Source organism: Lipophrys pholis, assembly GCF_963383615.2.
Source record: "Lipophrys pholis genome assembly, chromosome: 1".
Classification (NCBI taxonomy): Eukaryota; Metazoa; Chordata; class Actinopteri; order Blenniiformes; family Blenniidae; genus Lipophrys; species Lipophrys pholis.
This window is the reverse complement of record NC_137635.1, coordinates 54,886,246-54,907,988: the sequence shown is the minus strand read 5'-3', so window position 1 is coordinate 54,907,988 and position 21,743 is coordinate 54,886,246. Positions and strand designations below refer to the sequence as shown.

Genomic DNA, 21,743 nt, shown 5'->3' with positions numbered 1-21,743 from the left:
TCAACACGATTATCAGAATTGAAAAAGAAATGATCGAGTTTGGCTCAATGAGATTTTAACGTGACAAAGAAATAATCCACCAGACTCAAAGACTTTAGTGTCGCTTAAGTATAAAGTCATGCAGCCACATTTTCATGAAGTTTGACTCCAAAATTAACTCCTAATTTGGTTTTAAAGAATGAATAACGACACATTTTGGAATCGAATTGTGGAAAAGGAAGAATTGTGTCCCAGATGTGCCTTCAGGAACATGGAAACAGAAACGAGCCACAATCCTAATTCCTCTAAAGGAAACGGTTCATTAAAAGCAGCAGAGGTCGGTGGGCTCTTCAGCAAACACCCCGTCTGTCAATATTCCCCCAACTTCAATAAATGGAGGCGAGAGTATCTGCAGCTCATCGCGTTGCCACCGGGGGGCGCCACCGCCGCAGCGATGAGCCGCTCCATTTACTGACTGAACTCCACTAATCATCACCACTAACAATGTGTGTTGTAATTAACAGCATTGTTTGTTTCTCCACTTTCTGAGTGTGATCGGCTCTGTGAAGTGGCTGCCGGTGCTCCTGAGCAATACTTCCTGGGACTTTAGTGTCGCTTTCTGTTTCTTCCTCTGACCGTTTGATTCACTTCACGTGAAAAGTCTCCTCACAGAGTAGAGGCCAGATAATCCACAGTGGAAACTTTCAGTAGAATAAACTGGTTGCAGGTTGGATTTTTTTTGTAGATTTCAGAAATGGAAACAGAGAAGAGTCGTTTGTTTCTTCTGGTTCGTGAAACTTGTTCTTCTGCTGCAGTCCGGGAAAAAAGTGACCAGCGACCCGAACCCGCTGGTCCAGTTCAGGGTCGGCCACAAGTCCTTCGACAGCAAGGTGAGAGTGTGTGTGTGTGTGTGTGTGTGTGTGTGTGTGTGTGTGTGTGTGTGTGTGTGTGTGTGTGTGTGTGTGTGTGTGTGTGTGTGTGTGTGTGTGTGTGTGTGTGTGTGTGTGTGTGTGTGTGTGTGTGTGTGTGTGTGTGTGTGTGTGTGTGTGTGTGTGTGTGTGTGTGTGATTAAGAAATGACCTGGTTTATTTTGATAGAAGAAATATATCTGTATTTATTTTATCTTATTTTGAATAGTATCAATGAATATTCATGATTATACTTTATTTTAGTTATATATTGTATTTTCATTATATTATTTAGAAAATATATACAGTCCTAACGTGTTTAAATAATTTGACTATTAAATCAGTGGAAACTCCAAATAAAAAATGTTTAGTCCGTCTCACCCTGACGTGAAGACGGGACACATTTCAGAGGTGTTTGTAAAAACTCCCAGAATGCAACAGGAGAAGATTTCTGGACCTTTCACTGGATTTTAATTTTATGGACATTTTCAACATCTGGATGAATCAAACTTTAGATTAAAAGGTTCTTATGACGATGAGATGATCTCTGGTTGGTTCCTCTTCCAGACCAAGTACAAGACCAACGAGCCAGTTTGGGAGGAAACCTACACCTTCCTCATCCACAACCCCAAAACACAGCAGCTGGAGGTGGAGGTAGGACCACGTCCCCGCTGTTTCTGCCGCTCTTCGCCTGGCCGTGTCCTCTGAGGCTGTCCTGTGTCTCCAGGTGAAGGATGAGAAGCACGAGTGCTCGCTGGGGACGCTGTCGGTTCCTCTGGCGACGCTGCTGCAGGCTGAAGACATGACGCTGAATCAGCGTTTCCCCCTGAAGAACTCCGGTCCGAGCTGCACGCTGACGATGAAGATGGCTCTGAGGGTAAAAACCGTCTGGCTGCTTGACCTTCGTCCTCCAGAGTCGACCGTCGCTCATCCCTCGGCTCCGCCTCCATCTGGCCTCTGCTTTCAGGTTCTGTGCGTGGATAAGGACGCGTCCTCGTCCTCCGGCTCCACGCCGTCCTCGGTGCAGGTGCGTAAGTCCAGCTCCTCCAGCGACGCCCGGCGGCCCTCCGCCTCCACCGAACCCCTCAAGACTCCCGGCGCCGCCGCCGACGTCCCGCGCTCCGTGTCCTCGCAGGACCCGGCAAACCTGCGGCGCGAGTCCGAGGACTACGCCAGGAGCTCCGGGAGGCCGGACTACGGCCAGGGCGGGGGAGGGAGAGCGGGGCGGAGCCTGGCGGACGCCGGGAAGAGCACCTCCAACCTGGCCATCTCTGGCTCCCAGACGCACCTGTCCGGAGGCAAGGAGCCCACGCCGAGCATCGCCTCGGACATCTCCAGACCGGAGGCGGCGCAGGAGCTGCAGCAGCGGCTTCATCAGCTGCACAAGTTCGTCTAGAAACACATTCTCAAACTTTACTGCTTCGGTTCTGCTGCAGCGCAACGTTTAGCACAAAAGTCCCACAAATATAATCCTCACAGATCCACAGGCAGCTCAGAAAGGTTCGTTATTATTATTATTAATAATAATAATAATAATATTATTATTAATAATAATAATAATATTATTAATGATAATGATAATAATGATAATATTGATGATGATGATAATAATAATAATATTGATGATGATGATGATGATGATAATAATATTAATAATAATATTAATAATAATATTAAAGATAATAATATTGATGATGATGATGATGATAATATTAATGATGATGATGATGATGATGATAATAATGATAATAATAATGATAATAATAATATTAATAATATTGATGATGATAATGATAATAATAATGATAATAATAATATTAATAATATTGATGATGATAATGATAATAATAATAATAATATTAATAATAATAATATTGATGATGATAATGATAATAATAATAATACATTGCATTCGGAGCCTTGCCAGAAAATAAGTTTTGGTTTTTCCTAAAAAAAAAAAAAAGTTTCATGACAAATAAGCTGGATCGTCTTTTTATTTTTATTCAAATTTCAGCTCATCAGTAATAAAAATAATAATCAGTCACTCAAAATTTCAGAAGATGAAATACTTTCCTTTTTGTGAGAGGTCTTGGGTTCAATTCCCAGATCAGTGCCCAATTTATGTTCTGCCCCGCCGAGGAGCTCCTGGAGGGCAAAACAACATGGCCGCCGCTTCTCAGTGCAATAGTGAGTTTATTTACAGGGTGCCACAAGCAAATCAGGAATCCTGAACAGATTCTTCTCAGAGTGAGCTCTACTAGGAAAACACCTTATTCTGGGGTAAAACTTACTGACTAAAGGAAAAGAAACACAAAGTCTTTGCTTTTTATCTAAAATAAAGAAGAGAAAATGATTTAACCCAGAAGTTAAAGCTCACTCCACACACACAGTCGTAACACACATTTTATAACTGAGGTCATAATGATCACATTTGATGTGGAAAACTTCTCTAATCCTTTTAGTTTGAGTAATAAAACTTACAAAAGTTCTCTAAGATGCTCAGAGTTTGAAATGAACAATTTTCTGCTAAATGTCAGTATGAAGATTTTAGTAATTAATTTAATACAAGAAGCATGAATAAACAATGGACCTGCTTTGTCTTTAAAAAAAAAAACACTCCTCCAAACACACCTGTACATGTGAGACTCTCCAACTTCTCTGTCACAGCAACAATCTTCAATTCATTCTTTTTTCTTTTGAAGAACTAATTTCATCAGTAATTCAGTTAAAGAGTACAAACCTGCAGAAAAAAATATAGAAACAAAGTACTTTCTAGAAACAGCATGAAGTTCAGTAATGATTTAATAATAATGTTAAAAGTTTTTCCTGTGAACTTAATGCTGCTGCTCTCTGGCTCCCCCTGGAGGAGGCAACAGAGAGCTGCAGCCCAGCCCATTAGTCTTGCTTAGCAATGTAACTTCTGCCCCCCCAGTGGCTCCGGCCCCAGTTATTACCCCCTGGGTGAGATCGAGCTGTCGGTGCGACACAGCCCCCAGAGGAACAAGCTCATCGTGGACGTTCACGCCTGCAGGTACCGAACGCTGCCAGTCACAGACGGAGTTTAATCCCCAGACCCAGAATAATAATAATCCCAACCTGGATCTCCACAGGAACCTGATCGCCTTCAGCGAGTCCAGCTCCGACCCGTACGTCCGTCTCTACCTGCTCCCCGACAAACGGAGGTCCGGCCGGAGGAAAACCCACACCTCCAAGAAGAACCTGAACCCGGTCTACAACCAGACGTGAGTCCTGCTCAGATCCTTCTGACCCAGACGGAGTCTTCATGTTCTCCTTCAGCTGAATCCTTCATGTTCTCCTTCATCTGAAGTCTTCATGTTCTCCTTCATCTGAAGTCTTCATGTTCTCCCTCAGCTGAATCCTTCATGTTCTCCTTCATCTGAAGTCTTCATGTTCTCCTTCATGTTCTCCTTCAGCTGAAGTCTTCATGTTCTCCTTCATCTGAAGTCTTCATGTTCTCCTTCAGCTGAATCCTTCATGTTCTCCTTCAGCTGAAGTCTTCATGTTCTCCTTCATGTTCTCCTTCATCTGAAGTCTTCATGTTCTCCTTCAGCTGAAGTCTTCATGTTCTCCTTCATCTGAAGTCTTCATGTTCTCCTTCATCTGAATCCTTCATGTTCTCCTTCATCTGAAGTCTTCATGTTCTCCTTCATCTGAATCCTTCATGTTCTCCTTCATCTGAATCCTTCATGTTCTCCTTCAGCTGAAGTCTTCATGTTCTCCTTCATGTTCTCCTTCATGTTCTCCTTCATGTTCTCCTTCAGCTGAATCCTTCATGTTCTCCTTCAGCTGAATCCTTCATGTTCTCCTTCAGCTGAATCCTTCATGTTCTCCTTCAGCTGAAGTCTTCATGTTCTCCTTCATGTTCTCCTTCAGCTGAAGTCTTCATGTTCTCCTTCAGCTGAATCCTTCATGTTCTCCCTCAGGTTCGAGTTCAGCGTTTCGCTGGTGGAGCTTCACAGACGCACTCTGGACGTGGCGGTGAAGAACGGCGGCGGGTTGCTGTCGAAGCACAAGGGGCTTCTGGGAAAGGTGCTCGCTCGGCGCGCTGTCGTCATTATAACGACTGTTCGTGTTTGATGTGTCAGAACGAAGATTCCAGCTGCTAAAAAACATGATTCAAATGTTCAAACTGAGACGATTTAAGATTTCAAGGAAAACTGATTTTGAGAGCTGAGACACATTTAAACAAAAAGTTGGGACAAGAACAAGAAAAGTTCGATCATAATTGGAATAGAAATCACATCTTTGTAGTTGTTTTGCTTCATGCAACTTATATGTCAAAATAGACCCGTAGATACCATCTGTGACCACTAGATATCACTGCAGGACAACATAATCATGCTACAGAAAAACCTCCACGATTACCGTATTTCACTGAAATGTCACCAAAAAGAAAAATGTCCAGAATTTAAAGTTAAAAAACAAAATGTGCATCAGAACGAGTTCAGTGAGAAACTCGTGAACGACTTGGAGAAAAGACTTATTCGTGTTTTTTTTTTTTTTTTTCTTGTTCACATTTAATGACATGTGACTTGTAGTCTGGATAATACGGTACTTGGTACATTGATGCTACTTCATTCTTGACCGATGTTAATATGATGACGTTTCCATTCATAGATTTGTTGTAGTAGTTTGTGAATCTCTTGTTTCAAACTTGCTGAATGTTTGTTTGTTTTGTCGTCTCTTCAGGTTTTGGTGGATTTGACTCATGAGGACATTTCCAGGGGCTGGAAGCAGTGGTCAGTCTTTAACACTCACATTTATTGTTTCAAACTGAAGCTGAATTGTCAGAATTACTGATACTTTTCCATGAATTATGTGAGAATTACAAATATTTCTCCTCAAGTTTAGGCAGTGATAATTAAAGAATCTGTACAAAGAGTCCAGGAAGAGTATTTCTATTTGACTTGAGAAACTAGAGCTACACTCGGTAGAGCGCAGAGTTTCACCAACGTCACATTTGTTTGCAGAACCGAGTTAGCATCGCTGACATGTTAGCCGTTAGCGCATATCGATGCTAACTAGCCTGTCAGGTAGCTACATCACTGTGAAACACTGAGCAGGGAGCGTCTCCATGGCAACAGACGCTGATCTCCTTTGATCTCCTCCATGAGGAGCCTCTGTCATCCACGTTATATGGGACCGTTTTTCATAGTTTTTTGGGATTTATTCAGAAACGGTTTGTAGTTAACGTCCTAAAATCTAATGGGTTGATCCTCGGATGATGACAAATCATCCCTGAAGATTTCATGCAATTCAGTTTCATAGTTTTTGCAAAACGTTGGTAAAATACATCCATATATACAAACCAATAAATGATAAATACACACAGACAAAAACAAAATATTACAATCCTTTAAATCAGCAGGTTTTTTTTTGCAGTTTATTTCAAAAGCGTTTTGTGTTTACAAGACAACTTTCTGAAACGCTTACAATGGTGTGATTTTCATATCGGGCCACTAGTGGGTGCTGTTGTTTGTTTTTGTAATGAAATCACACACACCGACCATTAACAACGGGAGATCGTGGACATTCTGTGTGACTGTGTCCTCTGGTCTGCAGGTACGAGCTGAGCGAGGACGGCATGGCGAAGCCTCAGCTGTGAGGAAGCGTCGTCCTCGCCGACGTTGGCGTCGCCATGGCCGCGCTCCCGCCCACATCCAGACCTGTTTTTATCATCATGGCCTCTGAAGCAGAGAGACGCAGCTTCCCGACACATTCAACCGCATCAGTCGCATCCAAACTTCCCCTTTAAGAAGTGACGGGCTCACGGCAGCGGGCCAGGAGAAGTCACATGACCCGGGCTCCACGTTTCCTCTTTTAGTCATGGTGGAGCGTTTCCGGGAAGATCCAATGTAAATAATGCTGGAAGTAAGAGTACAGTGTGTGTGCGTGCATGTGTGCGTGCGTGCGTGCATGCGTGTGCGCCAGGGATCATGCAGTAACAAGTAAAGTCAAACTTTCTGCTGAAACACGTGAATCGGCCCCGACGTGACCTTCTGCCGGCGCCCGTCTCCACCGCCTGCAACCAAACTGGTTAATTTTTTACAGGCGATGGAGCCGGACGGTCAGTTCATCACGAAAGTGTTGAAAGTGTGTATTTCCCAGTTGAATTGGCTGAACTGGCTGCTTTTCAATGTCAGACAACCAGGAATCGAACATGGGTTCCTCTTACCCGGGGCGGAGTCGGAACCTGAGGCCCTACCAGGGGAACCAGGGCATGCCATCTAATATTCAAAAATCAATGTATTACTTTATTTCATCATTCTTGTGTATCCGACTTTGCAAAACCTGTTGAAACTTACAAAAATCCACATAAATGCACTTGTAAATCTCACTATTCAACATGTTACACCTTATTTCCATTAATTACGTACAAAACTCCAAGTTGAAGTTATGTTATAAACTAAGCGAGCTAAGATAAAAATCCACAAAATACTTTTGACGGGTGACGTCAGTTCAATTTAGCCACATTTGGACTTCATATTATTTTATTTATTTGCCATGATTCTCCTGGTAAAAGTGAGGGTGAGAAGTTTGTTCCTCACATGGATTCCCGACTCAACAAAACCTGTTGGAAGTTACGAAAATCCACTTAAAAGCACTGATAAAGATCACTATTCAATATGTTGTCAAGATCCCACCTGGTGGCCATATAGGGAACTACACCGACAATCATTCCTTTCTCTTATGAGTCAATAAAACATCAGGCTTTCTAACATTAAATTAATATTTATTATTTAAAATAAAATGTCACGATTCTTTCCATTTTCAAGCTCAGTCAACACTTTCCCGTTCACCTATAAAATCTCCCAGATTCAGATTCAATCGTTTAAGGACAAGCGTGAGGGACGGCTCGGTATAATGAACATTTCTGTGTCGTCGCAGTCTAATCCAGTATTTACTGCTGTTACATGAGTCACGTACAAACAGCTGAAAACCCCTGATTGGTGATTTATTGGCACATAATTCTACACAAAGTCGCTTTTTTCTTTCAATTCTCTTGTTTTCTGATGTTTTGACTTTAATGTCAGTGATTTATTGTTGTCGTCTGAATTTAAACATTTTGGAATCAACTTTGGTCTTAACTTGTCCTGAAGGCTTTATTTGTTTTTTAAACACAAAACAGCTTTAATCTGTGTTCCTGTTGAGTTTTCTGTACATACGTGTCATGTTAAACCCTGCTTTGGCTTTGCAGGGTGTTCAGAAAGGATTCGCACCAGAGACACATGAGGCATCGCTCTTGGCTTTAAACATTCAGATTAAACACATTTATTGAGCGCAGCCAAAGAGCGGCAGCTTAGTGACGTGTAGACAATTTTTATGTTCATATCAGGCTTAAAGAAAGTATTTTACATATTCAATATGTGTGCAAACTGCGTTTTATGTCTTTGGATGTTTTTTTACTTTGTGTTTTCCTGCTCGTTCTTTTGTTTGGTAAGAAACGATGAGTGTCAGTGCTGGAGTCTGAAACGGGGACGGACGAGTCCTCGGAAAGATGGCCGCCGCTTCTCCGTCTTCTTAATTTATCTGGTGCCTTAAAGAGTGACCCGACCCATAACGGGAAATAAACACAAGAAATGTCTCCTAAATGTCTTTTACCCGAATAAAGAGCTTTAGCTGGCTATAGCAGCATGGATCCTTGTGTACTCTGATTTCTTCTTTTCCACATTGTACACTTCTTTACCTTAAATCTTTTTTTTTTTTACTGAGACTCAGTTTTGTCATGTGGATTAATAATGCTGAGCAGATTATATTTATCATATTAAATTTACATTAAAGTGAAACGGGGAGTTCCGCAGGGTTCTGTATCAGGACCTATACTTTTTAATAATTATGCATTTTATTTCTATTGCAGTCCCCGGCTTGTGAGCATGAGACGCACCTTCCTGTGGGCTCTCCACCTTCCTGTGGGCTCTCCACCTTCCTGTGGGCTCTCCACCTGCAGGAAGGTTCTTAATGGTGCAATGTGATGAGGGTGACGGTGCTCAGACTGACACCCCCACCACCCGGGAACGGATAAGAGGGAGGAGATGGATGGATGGATGGATTTCTATTGCACTTTACATTTGTCAATTTCAAAGTGCTAAGTTACAGATAATTACTGTAAGGAATATTATTGTGGAAAACGCCATTAACTTCCATTGCAATGAAGATGATACGCAAATCTATAAGAAACCGATCCTACTGATATTAAAAAAAAAAAACACTTAAATTAAAAGTACAACAATAGTACAAGACTAAAGAGAAATCTTTGGAGGGCTGCTGATGAAAGGCGCAGATATTTGTAAAATGTGAAGTTAATAAGTTCGTGTTTTTTAAATTGTGTCAAAAAGCAATTGCAGGAATTTAAACGGAATAAATGAGGAATGACTCTCCAAGTGCTCTGGGTTCTTCACACAGTCCAAAATATATATACTTTATATACTTTATTCATCCAAATCAGTATGTCACTCGTCTACACTCGTCTTCACCTCAGCAAAGGAAGTTACTATATCATACAGACTAGTTATAACTCATCGTGATAAAAAGGTTTTAATTTCTCTAAACCAGCAAATAACTCATAAGATCTGTTTTTAATCACATTACTTTAATCTGGAGTAGTATATAACATGTCTGAGCTCTGTCTTATCAATGAACCTCCTGATAATCTCCTGGTCCCTGAAGGGGCTCCTCAGGGCTCCCGGTCGGGCTCCTGTCAGGTTTCTTCTGAAATAGGTGTAACCTGGGGGGGGGTGGAATCTGGAGGGGGATAGCTCTTTCCCACCCTGATGCCCCCCCATCAGGGTGGGAAAGAGCAAGACATTCAGAAAGAGGAGCTCAAGAAGCAGACTGGGCTTTTTATCTGTCTGAGCAGCGTCACTGCCGCCACACACACATCAAGCTGACCAAGCAGCAGGAGAGGAAGCGACACAAAGCCTGGGCTGCCCCTCCTGCCCCTCCTGCCCCTCCTGCCCCTCCTGCCCCCTCCTGCCCCCTCCAGGCACCTTTTACAGGCTCGGTTGCTCAAACCATGGCAGCCTAATCAAGGCGCTGGAATGCCGCTCCGGACCACCACCGCACACTGTGAGGCAGGGCGTAAGTAAACCGTCTTATCTGGACTCTTCTAATAACCAACGTATAAAAAACCGCCTGAAAACACCCAGGAATTCATTGTCTATCGACATTTCCGCCAACCGACACCGTCGTCTGTGAACCCGCTTCAGTCTCATAAATCCAGTCAAAGGTTTTCACACTGCAGAGTTCTGGGTTCAAACATCATCAATACGTTTTAAATAAAGTGGCCACACGTCAATATCTGATGTTTAACGTTCGTTATTAATCATTTTTATCACTTCTCAGTAAAATATCAGTTTTTAAAAAACATTCAAGGCCGAGCAGAATTATACTGGTTCGGTCCAAACTGCTAATTCTGTAAAGATGAATCTCTGTGCTTGTGTGGATTAAGTCTTCAACAGACGGCCAGAGCAGAAAAGAAGAGGGACCGTCTCCTGCGCTGGATGCAGTGGTGTAGAGAAGCTCCAGGGATCAGCGCAGACTCAAGTGTGCAACAAGAGATGTAAAGTGAGGGAATGTTCTTGTTTTCAGTATTTTAACTATGACGGGCCTCAAGACTACCGAGCTTACCAAACCACAACAGATGATTCTCCATGGTATTCTATGCCAGCCAGCGATAACAAGAACCACCATCGCAGGGTTTAAAATGTCCAGATTAGCACATTTATTTACACAAAATCAGAACAAATGCTCCTCCATCATTTTCACAGAATCGACTGTCCTGCAGGTTTGACATGTGAAAGAGCCGGAGCAGCTCCCGGGGCAGAATCAGCTGCTGGTCGGTGTCCATGTCAGCGGGTCTTCAGAACACTGGACAGCCAGTCCAGACCTTCATACAGACCTTCCCCAGTGGTGGCGCAGGCTGCCTGGATGTACCAGCTCCTGCTCCTCATGGTGTGAAGGTCCATCTTGTCCGTCAGCTCCGACGCCATCATGGCATTTGGAAGATCCTGTGAACACACGGAGGGAACTCTGTGACCATGAGCAGACAAAGGTTTGGTGTGATGAAGAGCAGGAGGGAAGCTGTGGCGCTCCCGCTGAAACTGAGCTTCTTTACTGAGGAAAACAAAGAAACGACAGGAAATCAACAGCATCGGTTGAAGAAACTGAAAGTGACATCAAGTAAAATAGAAACTGCAGAACCAATCAGAATGCAGCTTCACCAACAGACTGTTTCATTGAGAATCGAATGTTGAAATGAAAAAAAAATAAAAAATTGATTTGACTTTATTTCACTACAGTGAGAAGCCGCATCCTGTTTCAGCCTGGATGAATCTAGATATCATGAACATCACCAACTAACTACCACACCTCCTCTAACAGTAACTAACCTCCTCTAACCAACTAAACATTACCAACCTCTAACCATCACTACAATACAAGCTGCATCCTGTTTTAGCCTGGGGGCAGACAGGTGCGACACACACACACACACACACACACACACACACACCCACACACACAAATGGAATAAAAATTTCTGTAGTACCGGGGGTCACCTCTGGGGGTCCAGCAGTCTCAGCAGGAGACTGTTTTCTATAATTCACCAGGTTCTCAGACTGTGAGTCAAAGTTCAGGCTGTGGACCCCACAAGGGGTAGAAAGACCAGAACTCACTAACACACACACACACACACACACACACACACACACACACACACACACACACACACACACACACACACACACACACACACACACACACACTCGAGTCTTTCCAGACCGACCTGTTTGTTGGCGAACACTAACAACGCGGCGTCTCGCAGCTCGTCCTCTGCCAACATCCTCATCAGCTCCTCTCGAGCCTCGTGGATTCGCTCACGGTCGTTACTGTCCACCACGAAGATCAGACCTGAAACGCACCGAGCTGTTCAGGGGGAAGGTTCTGGGGGGGGAAACGGCATCTCGCGTCGGGTCAGACGTACCCTGCGTGTTCTGGAAGTAATGGCGCCACAGCGGGCGGATCTTGTCCTGGCCGCCGACGTCCCACACGGTGAAGGAGATGTTCTTGTACTCCACAGTCTCCACGTTAAACCCTGAGGACGGAGGCACTGATCAATAAAACACTCTCACCCGTGAGAAGGAACTTCAGCTGTGGGACTCTGAGTGGACTCACCGATGGTGGGAATGGTCGTGACGATCTCGCCCAGCTTGAGTTTGTAGAGGATGGTGGTCTTTCCAGCGGCGTCCAGACCCACCATGAGGATCCTCATCTCCTTGTTCCCAAACAGCCTCTGGAAGAAATTCCCCATGACGGCGACAGACGGTGGAGCCGGCGAGCACACAGACTGCCGTGTGACCCGAGTGTACACACACACACACACACACACACACACACACACACACACACACACACACACACACACACACACACACACACACACACACACACACACACACACACACAAACACACACACACACACACACACACACACACAGAGGGTGTCGCCCAGTAAGACGATTACGAATCCATCTGACAGATGAGTCACAGAAACCTGAAATACCAGACGGAGGGCACGCCTCGTGGAGCGGCTTGGTCTCCTGAACAGAAGCTGATTCAGCTGCCGCTTGGTTAGCTGCAGTAGTTTGTTAGCTTTAGCTCTTTGTTAGCTGCAGTAGTTTGTTAGCTACAGTAGTTTGATAGTTACAGTAGTTTGTTATCTACAGTGGTTTGTTAGCTAGAGAAGTTTGATAGCTACAGTAGTTAGTTAGCTTCAGTAGTTTGTTAGTTACAGTAGTTTGATAGCTACTATAGTCTGTTAGCTACAGTAGTTTGATAGTTACAGTAGTTTGTTAGCTACTATAGTCTGTTAGCTACAGTAGTTTGATAGTTACAGTAGTTTGTTAGCTGCAGTAGTTTGTTAGCTACAGTAGTTTGATAGTTACAGTAGTTTGTTATCTACAGTGGTTTGTTAGCTAGAGACATTTGATAGCTGCTATAGTTAGTTAGCTACAGAAGCTATTTATCTACAGTAGTTTGTTAGCTAGAGTAGTTTGATGCTACAGTAGTTAGTTAGCTTCAGTAGTTTGTTAGTTACAGTAGTTTGATAGCTACTATAGTCTGTTAGCTACAGTAGTTTGTTAGTTACAGTAGTTTGTTAGTTACAATAGTTTGTTAATTACAGTAGTTTGTTAGCTAGAGTAGTTTGTTAGCTACAGTAGTTTGTTAGTTACAATAGTTTGTTAATTACAGTAGTTTGTTAGCTAGAGTAGTTTGATAGCTACAGTAGTTTGTTAGTTACTGTAGTTTGTTAGTTACTGTCAGATTATTTTAACTTGAATTCTTTGGAGTCGGCCATCTTAGCTTCACTGTTACAGACTAAAGTTTTGCTGATCATGTATTTTTCCCTCCATTTTGTACCATGTGATTTCACTGATACTCAGACGACAGCCTGTTGATGTGTAAACAAGGAAGTGACTGCAAACGTGAGGCTGCATCAAGAACAGAGTCCATTGTGATTGGCGGAGAGTGTAAAACAGGAAGTGGTCACAGGAGGCGGTCCACAGAGACGGAAGGAGAACCGCCTCTCTGATTCTAAAGTAAATGTTTGGGTAGAATCTCTCTCTTTCCATCCTTAAACAGGAGAACACAGACATTCTAGTGGACAGACCACCATTACTGTGACTGTCAAAATAAAACCACCAAGTTGGATTGTTATTATGGTGACTGTCAAAATAAAACCACCAAGTTGGATTGTAATTATGGTGACTGTCAAAATAAAACCACCAAGTTGTATTGTTATCATGGTGACTGTCAAAATAAAAGTCCAGGAGAACATGGACTGGGAGTCGTGACACCACAGAGGAAACTTTGTTCTGATTGGCTCTACTGAGCATGTGCTGAACTACTAGTTACCATGGCCACGTTGAGCAGGACCAGGACCAGGACCAGGACCAGGTCCAGGACCAGGACCAGGACCAGGACCAGGACCAGGACCAGGACCAGGACCAGGACCAGGACCAGGTCCAGTGTTTCCAGAAAGTGTAATTTGGTCCAGGATGAACTCAGACTGAGAAGCTGAGTTTGATTTTATTTTATCTAATTTCTTTGTCTTTCTTCATAGAGTATTTTACTTTGACTAGTCCCTTACTACTTTAATTAAATTAAATTAAATTGAATTGAATTGAATTGAATTGAATTGAATTGAATTGAATTGAATTGAATTGAATTGAATTTAATTTAATTTAATTTAATTTAATTTTACTAAATAATTTAATTTTAAATTCGTTTTGAATTAAGTTAATTTGATTTTATTGAATTGTCAAATAGCATTACTCTGCACAGGACTATTCTTTGGTCTCATTTCTGCCCGTGTCTCAGTTTATTATCACATTTTATCATAGACTTCATGTTTGTTCTGGTATAATTTTCACAGCTTTTGTCTCGTGAACAACAAAAGATTTAAAATGAATTAAAATCAGCACCTAACTTTACAGTTATAATTGTTGCATTTAACAAAATAGAATAATAAAAAAGAGTAAATCTTCTTTCTGGGTACTTCTGGGTGATTTCCACATTATGACATTAGATTTTACTTGATAACGAAACCTGTAGTGGCGTGTGGAGTTCAGGCTGTGAACCAGTCGAGCTGTTTGGGTGTGTGAGCGGGTCATGAAGCAGCCTCTCATTGTGGCTCTGGTTGAATTTTAACCCGGGTCAAACTATGCCGGCTCCCCCCAGCAGGGGGGGCACCAGGAGGGGGGGGTGCAGCGGGAGGACCACACAGCGAAGCCTCATAATGCTCCTCCGTCTGCAGCCGTAATTTGTGGTTTAAAGCGGCTGAATGCCTGAGCGACGGCTTTCAGCACATCTTCACAGGAAGCGCAGAGTTTTTAAAGTGTGTGAAGGAGTTTCCTGCCGGCAGCCAATCACAGTCCCCCGTTTGACTCAAAGCTCCAAAGCTGTGCTGTCATTTAGCATTAAGAATCTGACGCACGTTAGTAATTAATGCTCACAGAGGAAAAAAAAAAGCTCACGGTGCACAAACAACACACTCTGATCTTGATCTGGGAAACACACAACCAGTAACTATTACAGTAACTTCATTACTCTGGCACTAGTGATGATCACAGCGTTGAGTTGTGGAACTTTGGGCCAAATCTACCGAAGGGAATAAAAACAGGTAGAAACCTGACGTCGCTCACATGTGGAAACTGATCCGCTGAAGTCTGAGTCTCACCGACACTCAATATAACACGACATCAGTTTGTCTCCATGAATGTGGACAATCAGCTACGTGGTGCTCCCAGCACCGTTGTCATGGAAACGGACCCAAAACACAACGTAAGTTTTCACTTTTCATAGACGAATGTTAGATTGTTCTGTTTCTACTGATGTAATGTTGGTCTGATACTGGTTTATATTAGTCTGATACTGGTTTATACTGGTTTATATTGGTCTGATACTGGTTTATATTAGTCTGATACTGGTTTATACTGGTTTATATTGGTCTGATACTGGTTTATATTAGTCTGATACTGGTTTATATTAGTCTGATATTGGTTTATACTGGTTTATATTAGTCTGATACTGGTTTATATTGGTCTGATACTGGTTTATATTAGTCTGATACTGGTTTATATTAGTCTGATACTGGTTTATATTGGTCTTATACTGGTTTATATTGGTCTTATACTGGTTTATATTGGTCTGATACTGGTTTATATTAGTCTGATACTGGTTTATATTGGTCTGATACTGGTTTATATTGGTCTTATACTGGTTTATATTGGTCTGATACTGGTTTATATTGGTCTGATACTGGTTTATATTGGTCTTATACTGGTTTATATTAGTCTGATACTGGTTTATATTGGTCTTATACTGGTTTATATTGGTCTTATACTGGTTTATATTAGTCTGATACTGGTTTATATTGGTCTGATACTGGTTTATGATGGTCTGATACTGGTTTATATTAGTCTGATACTGGTTTATGATGGTCTGATACTGGTTTATATTAGTCTGATACTGGTTTATGATGGTCTGATACTGGTTTATGATGGTCTGATACTGGTTTATATTAGTCTGATACTGGTTTATGATGGTCTGATACTGGTTTATGATGGTCTGATACTGGTTTATGATGGTCTGATACTGGTTTATATTAGTCTGATACTGGTTTATATTGGTATGATACTGGTTTATATTAGTCTGATACTGGTTTATGATGGTCTGATACTGGTTTATATTGGTCTAATGTTGGCTGTTGCCTGTTCATGTTGGTCTTGTTCTGTTTTCTACTGGTATATTTTGGTCTCATGCTGGTCTCTTTGCAGGTCTTTAAGTTCTGCCCTGGTAGATGCTCTCTGCTGTCTGATACTAGTCTCCACTGGTCTAATGCTGGTTTATCTCTATTATGGATCTGATGTCTTTTATGCTCAATATGTTTCATTGCCAGTCTTCATCAGAATCATCGTCACCGGATCACACAGACTCTGCAGGAGGCAAACAGATTCAGTGAGAGGCCTCGATGACGAGAACACACTTCCTCCTTTTTGAGTCGTGTGAAGGAACACTGATATAATTAGTGTCTGTTTATTTGTTTGTTTTCTTCTGTTACTGTGTCTCTAAGTGTTTCGCCTCGCGTGGCTCAAATGAAAATATGTGAATCTGCCGGGAGGCCGAACAGCGAGCGAGCTTTTCACTGGAAACGTTCTCAGCTGGAGGCCGACTCCCCTCTGAGCCCAGGGGCTTGGGAACGCTGTGTGTGTGTGTGTGTGTGTGTGTGTGTGTGTGTGTGTGTGTGTGTGTGTGTGTGTGTGTGTGTGTGTGTGTGTGTGTGCATATGATGTGTGTGAGTTTAAATAACTTGTTGTGCTCAGTGTGATGAAGGTGATAATAGCTGCAGATTGTCAATTGCCCCCGGGGCGTCCAGCATGCGGGGGGGGGTGTGTGTGGGGGGGGGGGGGGGGGGGGGGGTGGTTGGGGCATGGCGGGGGTGGGGGGGTACAAAGAGGCCGGTTGGGGTGTGAGTGGAGCTGAACGGGGTGGACAGCCGTGGGATGCCTCCCTCTGCGTCTCATGTACTGGATTATCGGTCGGGCAGATTCCCAAAGGAGGTGCAAGGCAGCAAACAAACCCGACATTCTCCCAGCGACCTGATTCGCTGCCATGAGGGTCGGCGCTGGCTTCCTGCGCTGGCTTCCTGCGCTGGCAGCCGCCGCCACTGGGCACCGGACCCCACGCCTCTCACAGTAGGGGGCGCCACAGAGAGAGACACGCTGGGGCAAAAGGATAAATGTGCAGTTTTGTCGCCTGCCAGTCACTTTTGTATGCTGATTGTCGGCCGCCTGAAAAGGTCGTTAAGGGGATTTACATAACATTTAGCGCTCCGCCCCGAGTTCGTACGCAAACGTTGGATTCTGCACCCGAGGCTGTTTCAGTCAAAGACGCTTTATAGAGTCAAATACGAGCAGGAGTACGATGACATGCAGTACAAATATTTAGTTTCTGACGAGAACTGGAGCTTCCATTGCTCCTAGATTAGCAGGACGGAGATTCATGGAAATGTTGGCTCGTATTCCCAGATTAGGGTTCGGATTAGACTTCTTCTCATACAAGCTGAACTCAAACATTGAACAAAGCAGAACAATCGTAACTTGTTGAGTGAAACTTTAATTAAATCAGTTTATTTCAGTTCATTAATCCAGTGATGGAAATCGTCTTCCTGTGGGCTCTCCACCTTCCTGTGGGCTCTCTACCTTCCTGTGGGCTCTCCACCTTTCTGTGGGCTCTCCACCTTCCTGTGGGCTCACCACCTTCCTGTGGGCTCTCCACCTTCCTGTGGGCTCTCCACCTTCCTGTGGGCTCACCACCTTCCTGTGGGCTCTCCACCTTCCTGTGGGCTCTCCACCTTCCTGTGGGCTCTCTACCTTCCTGTGGGCTCTCCACCTTCCTGTGGGCTCTCTACCTTCCTGTTGGCTCTCCACCTTCCTGTGGGCTCTCCACCTTCCTGTGGGCTCGCCACCTTCCTGTGGGCTCTCCACCTTCCTGTGGGCTCTTCACCTTCCTGTGGGCTCTCCACCTTCCTGTGGGCTCTCCACCTGCAGGAAGATTCTTAATGGTGCAATGTGACCTGGGTGACGGTGCTCAGACTGACACCACCACCACCCGGGAACGGAGAAGAGGGAGGAGATGGATGGATGGATGGATGGATGGATGGATGGATGGATGGATGGATGGATGGATGGATGGAAATCGTGGAGGAGTTTAGTAGAAAAATAATCCTTTTGATAAATTGTGTAGCTTTATGTATTTAATAAAATGTGCATTTGTGCCGACTCCAAACTTATTTTTTTCATATTTTACTTTCTGCTTTGTGTATTTTTGTGGAGCGGAGCAAAGTGGTTGTTAATGAAAGGATTTTAAAAAATCGAGATGAGTTAAGTTACAGTGAGTCTCATGGTTCAGTTCCATAACATAACTTAACATATCGCAACTAAACTTCACCTTTTTATATAACTATCTCTTCTTAATTGACTTTAACTTTTAAGCTTGACTAACGTGTTTTGTGTTATCTTAAAGTAACTTAACTTATTTCAACATAAACCAACTTTACTCAACAGTTTAACCTAACTTATCTAAAACCAACTTAACTTAACATTTGGCTTAACTAACTCTGCTTAGTTGACCTTAACATTTAATCTTGACTAACCTGTTTTGTGTTATCCTAAAGTGGCATATCATATATATTAATATAGTTTAACTTAAGCTAAATTATTCAAACCCAACTTACCTCAACTCAACTCAACTCAACTCAACTCAACTCAACTCAACTCAACTCAACTCAACTCAACTCAACTCAACTCAACTCAACTCAAATCAACTCAACTCAACTCAACTCAACTCAACTCAACTCAAGATTGCATGCAACTTGATTACATTGATTGAGTTAGTTTATCTGAAATAAACTTACCTAATTGCCAACTTAACTGAGTTAAGATAAACTAAGCGATGCAGAGTTCTTGAATCAATTCAACAAAGCTAAGTTAAACTAAGATAAGCCATGTTAAGACAAGTTTAGTTAAGTTGAACTGAAGTGGAAGTTAAGTCAATAATAGGTTGACTTAAGTTTAACTGGGGTGAGTTAAAATGAAGTGAATTAACACGAGTTAATTTCAGTTGATTGAACTAAACTAAGTTAAGTCAGGTTTAGTTAAGTTTAACTGAGGTGAGTAAAAATAAACTCTGGTAAGTCAAGTTAACGTCAGTTGATTGAACTAAACTAAGTTAAGTCAGGTTTAGTTAAGTTTAACTGAGGTGAGTTAGGATGAACTCTGGTAAGCCGAGTTAACCTGACTTGATTGAACTAAGTTAAGTCACGTCACGTTAGGTGAAGGAAATTCAGGTTGAGTTAGAACGAGTTAAGATGAGTTAATATAAAACATGTTAAATTGGGATTGAACGAGGAAACTAATCTGTTAATCCTCCTAAAGTTAACGGAGTTGTTGAAGAAGTTCGTCCGTCACCGACTGGCTGGCAGATCGTCACTCTGAGGTTCTGAGGTCCGACGTGTCCTCATTGGGCGATGCGGTGGAACGAACGACTGTGTGGTCCACGTTATGACATCATCAGATGAGTTCAGAACACCGTGATGTTTGCCATGAGCGCCGAGCGGCGGCCGCGCTCTCTTTTCCCAGGAAGGGGGGGCCCTGACCTCGCTGTGCCCCCCTTCCATGCCGTCCGCCAGCGGAGCCGCCATGCCGTCGACGAGAGACGTCCGGAGACGTCCGTGACTGATGGTTGAGACAAGCTCTTTCTCAGAAAGGGCCTGGGGCCCCCGGCGGTGGTGGGGCGCCGGGGGGGTGGGGGGGGGGGGGGTGGGCGCCGTACGGTGAATGAGAATCGCTGGCTTGCAGGATGCGGGCGAACTGGCAAAGGTGCGAGGGAACGCGCAGAACAGCGCGTCCGTGCCAGGAGCTGGATCTCCTGCTCGCCGATGACTCGGTCGGACGTGACGTTACCGCGGAACGGCGCTCGGCGGCCTGCAGTGACCCACATCCAGCCAGCCTCCATCACCTGCCCTGAACTCGCTGGGCGCCGCGGCCGCTTCACGACCCCGACCGGGTCACGACCCCGACGCCTCACAACGTAGGATGCTGGGTAAAATGTGAACAAGTGTTCACAGACGGTGGTTTAACAAGTGTTCACAGACGGTGGATTAACAAGTGTTCACAGACGGTGGATTAACAAGTGTTCACAGACGGTGGTTTAACAAGTGTTCACAGACGGTGGTTTAACAAGTGTTCACAGACGGTGGTTTAACAAGTGTTCACAGACGGCGGTTTAACATGACTTATCTTAGTTTATCTTAGCTTTGTTGAATTGATTCAAGAATTCTTTGTGGCTTATTTTAACTCAATTAACATGACAACTAGGTAAGTTTACCTAACATAAATTGACTCAATCAGTTTAATCAAGTTACATGTGATCTTACTGTAAGTTAAGTTAAATTAATTTAGCTTAAGTTAAACTATATTGAGTAAAGTTGGAGTATCGTATAAGAAAGTAAGTTAAATTGGGTCAATATTATATAGAAATATGTCCCTTTAGGATAACACAGAACAAGTTAGTAAAGATTAAATGTTAAGGTCAGTTAAGAAGAGTTTTAAATTGGGTTAAGTTAAGTTGGTTTTGGATAAATTAGATGAACAAGTGTTCACATCGATGGTGTCCAGAAGCAGATGATGGCAGCCAGACATGTTTTCAGAAGTGTTCACAGACGATGGATCAACAAGTGCTCACAGACAATGGGTCTCAGGAGCAGTGATGGCTCACAGACGTGTTCACAATGTTTTTTCAAAAGTGTCCCTGAGTCCATGCGGTGGTTTCCACTGCTGAACACTGTTTACATGTCAGAGGACCTGAAGCTCTCCACCACCGCCTTCAGTTCCATCCTGAGTCTCGGAACATTTACTGTCCTGAGATCCTCGTTTGTTTGTGAAGCGATAAACATTCATGACGTCCACTGTCCTGAACAGTCTGAACAGAGCGGTGAAAAAAACCTCCTCATCTTTTTCTCCGACTGACTCCTGGGAAACTCTTTACACCCAATCAGCTTAAAGACCTGCTGACCTTTGACCTCGGCTGCTGTCACTGGTTTCACCTGCTGAGAATTTTCTTGGGAGGAAGTTTGTCGGTCTGATGAAATATCCTGCGGGTCGGCAGTTTACACGACGTCCTCGCTTTGTTGAGTTTGCGTTCTGATATCTGAGGCCATCTCTCGTCTTTGAAACCGACTTCAAGCATCCACACGGTCGTGACGAGCCACAGGGAGATGAAACAATAGTGAGGATAAAGAGGTTTCTTTGAAAGGCCTGTTTGTGTGTCGGTTTGAAGTTGATTCATGTTTGCTGTGTATACAAGTTTTTAAGAGTGGTCCCGCCCCTGTTGCCTGTTTCAAATCCAGCTCGATCCCGTCGGAGGAGCCATCAAAGATTAAAGTGTGAACCTATTGCACCTCGGGTGGATAATTGGCTGGAATGCACGGCGTGTTGTAGCAGAGCCGTCAGGACGACCAGCAGCTCCAAACCTCCACAGCCAATCAGCTTCAGTGTCCAGATCAGCAGCCTCTGCTCTTCATGTTCTCATCAAAACATCTGGAACTCGCCGGGAAACACAAACTGTCCCACATTCAGACCTCTGGCCCTGGAGGTGGAAGATGAGGCCCTCCTGCGGACCCTCCTCCCGACAGGACCGACTCACTCCCTGGTGGTCCCTGACAGCTGATCTCCTGTAGAGACCCTCAGAGAGAGTCTGACCGAATGCTGAGCTTT

The 21,743-nt window shown here is 43.6% G+C and overlaps 2 protein-coding genes across 2 annotated transcripts in view; one reads left to right on the top strand and one right to left on the bottom strand.

The window, feature by feature from the left end:
- The window catches only part of esyt2a (extended synaptotagmin-like protein 2a), a 44,478-nt gene extending 35,931 nt beyond the window's left edge, over window positions 1-8,547 (top strand). The window contains 9 exon segments of the mRNA XM_080476363.1: window positions 795-869; window positions 1,455-1,541; window positions 1,615-1,764; window positions 1,855-2,273; window positions 3,820-3,918; window positions 3,998-4,129; window positions 4,832-4,937; window positions 5,598-5,647; window positions 6,471-8,547. Of these exon segments, the coding sequence (XP_080332489.1) occupies window positions 795-869; window positions 1,455-1,541; window positions 1,615-1,764; window positions 1,855-2,273; window positions 3,820-3,918; window positions 3,998-4,129; window positions 4,832-4,937; window positions 5,598-5,647; window positions 6,471-6,513 (1,161 nt within the window). The 3' untranslated portion in view covers window positions 6,514-8,547.
- A 2,058-nt stretch (window positions 8,548-10,605) lies between these two features.
- Window positions 10,606-12,452, bottom strand: LOC308114269 (ADP-ribosylation factor 1-like 2). The gene is made up of 4 exons (XM_080471006.1): window positions 12,081-12,452; window positions 11,890-12,000; window positions 11,692-11,816; window positions 10,606-10,915 (listed from the first exon to the last, which is right to left on the bottom strand). The coding sequence occupies exons 1-4, from the start codon at window positions 12,214-12,216 to the stop codon at window positions 10,757-10,759; spliced, it is 531 nt and encodes a 176-aa protein (XP_080327132.1). The 5' UTR covers window positions 12,217-12,452; the 3' UTR covers window positions 10,606-10,756.
- Between the last annotated feature and the right edge of the window lie 9,291 nt (window positions 12,453-21,743).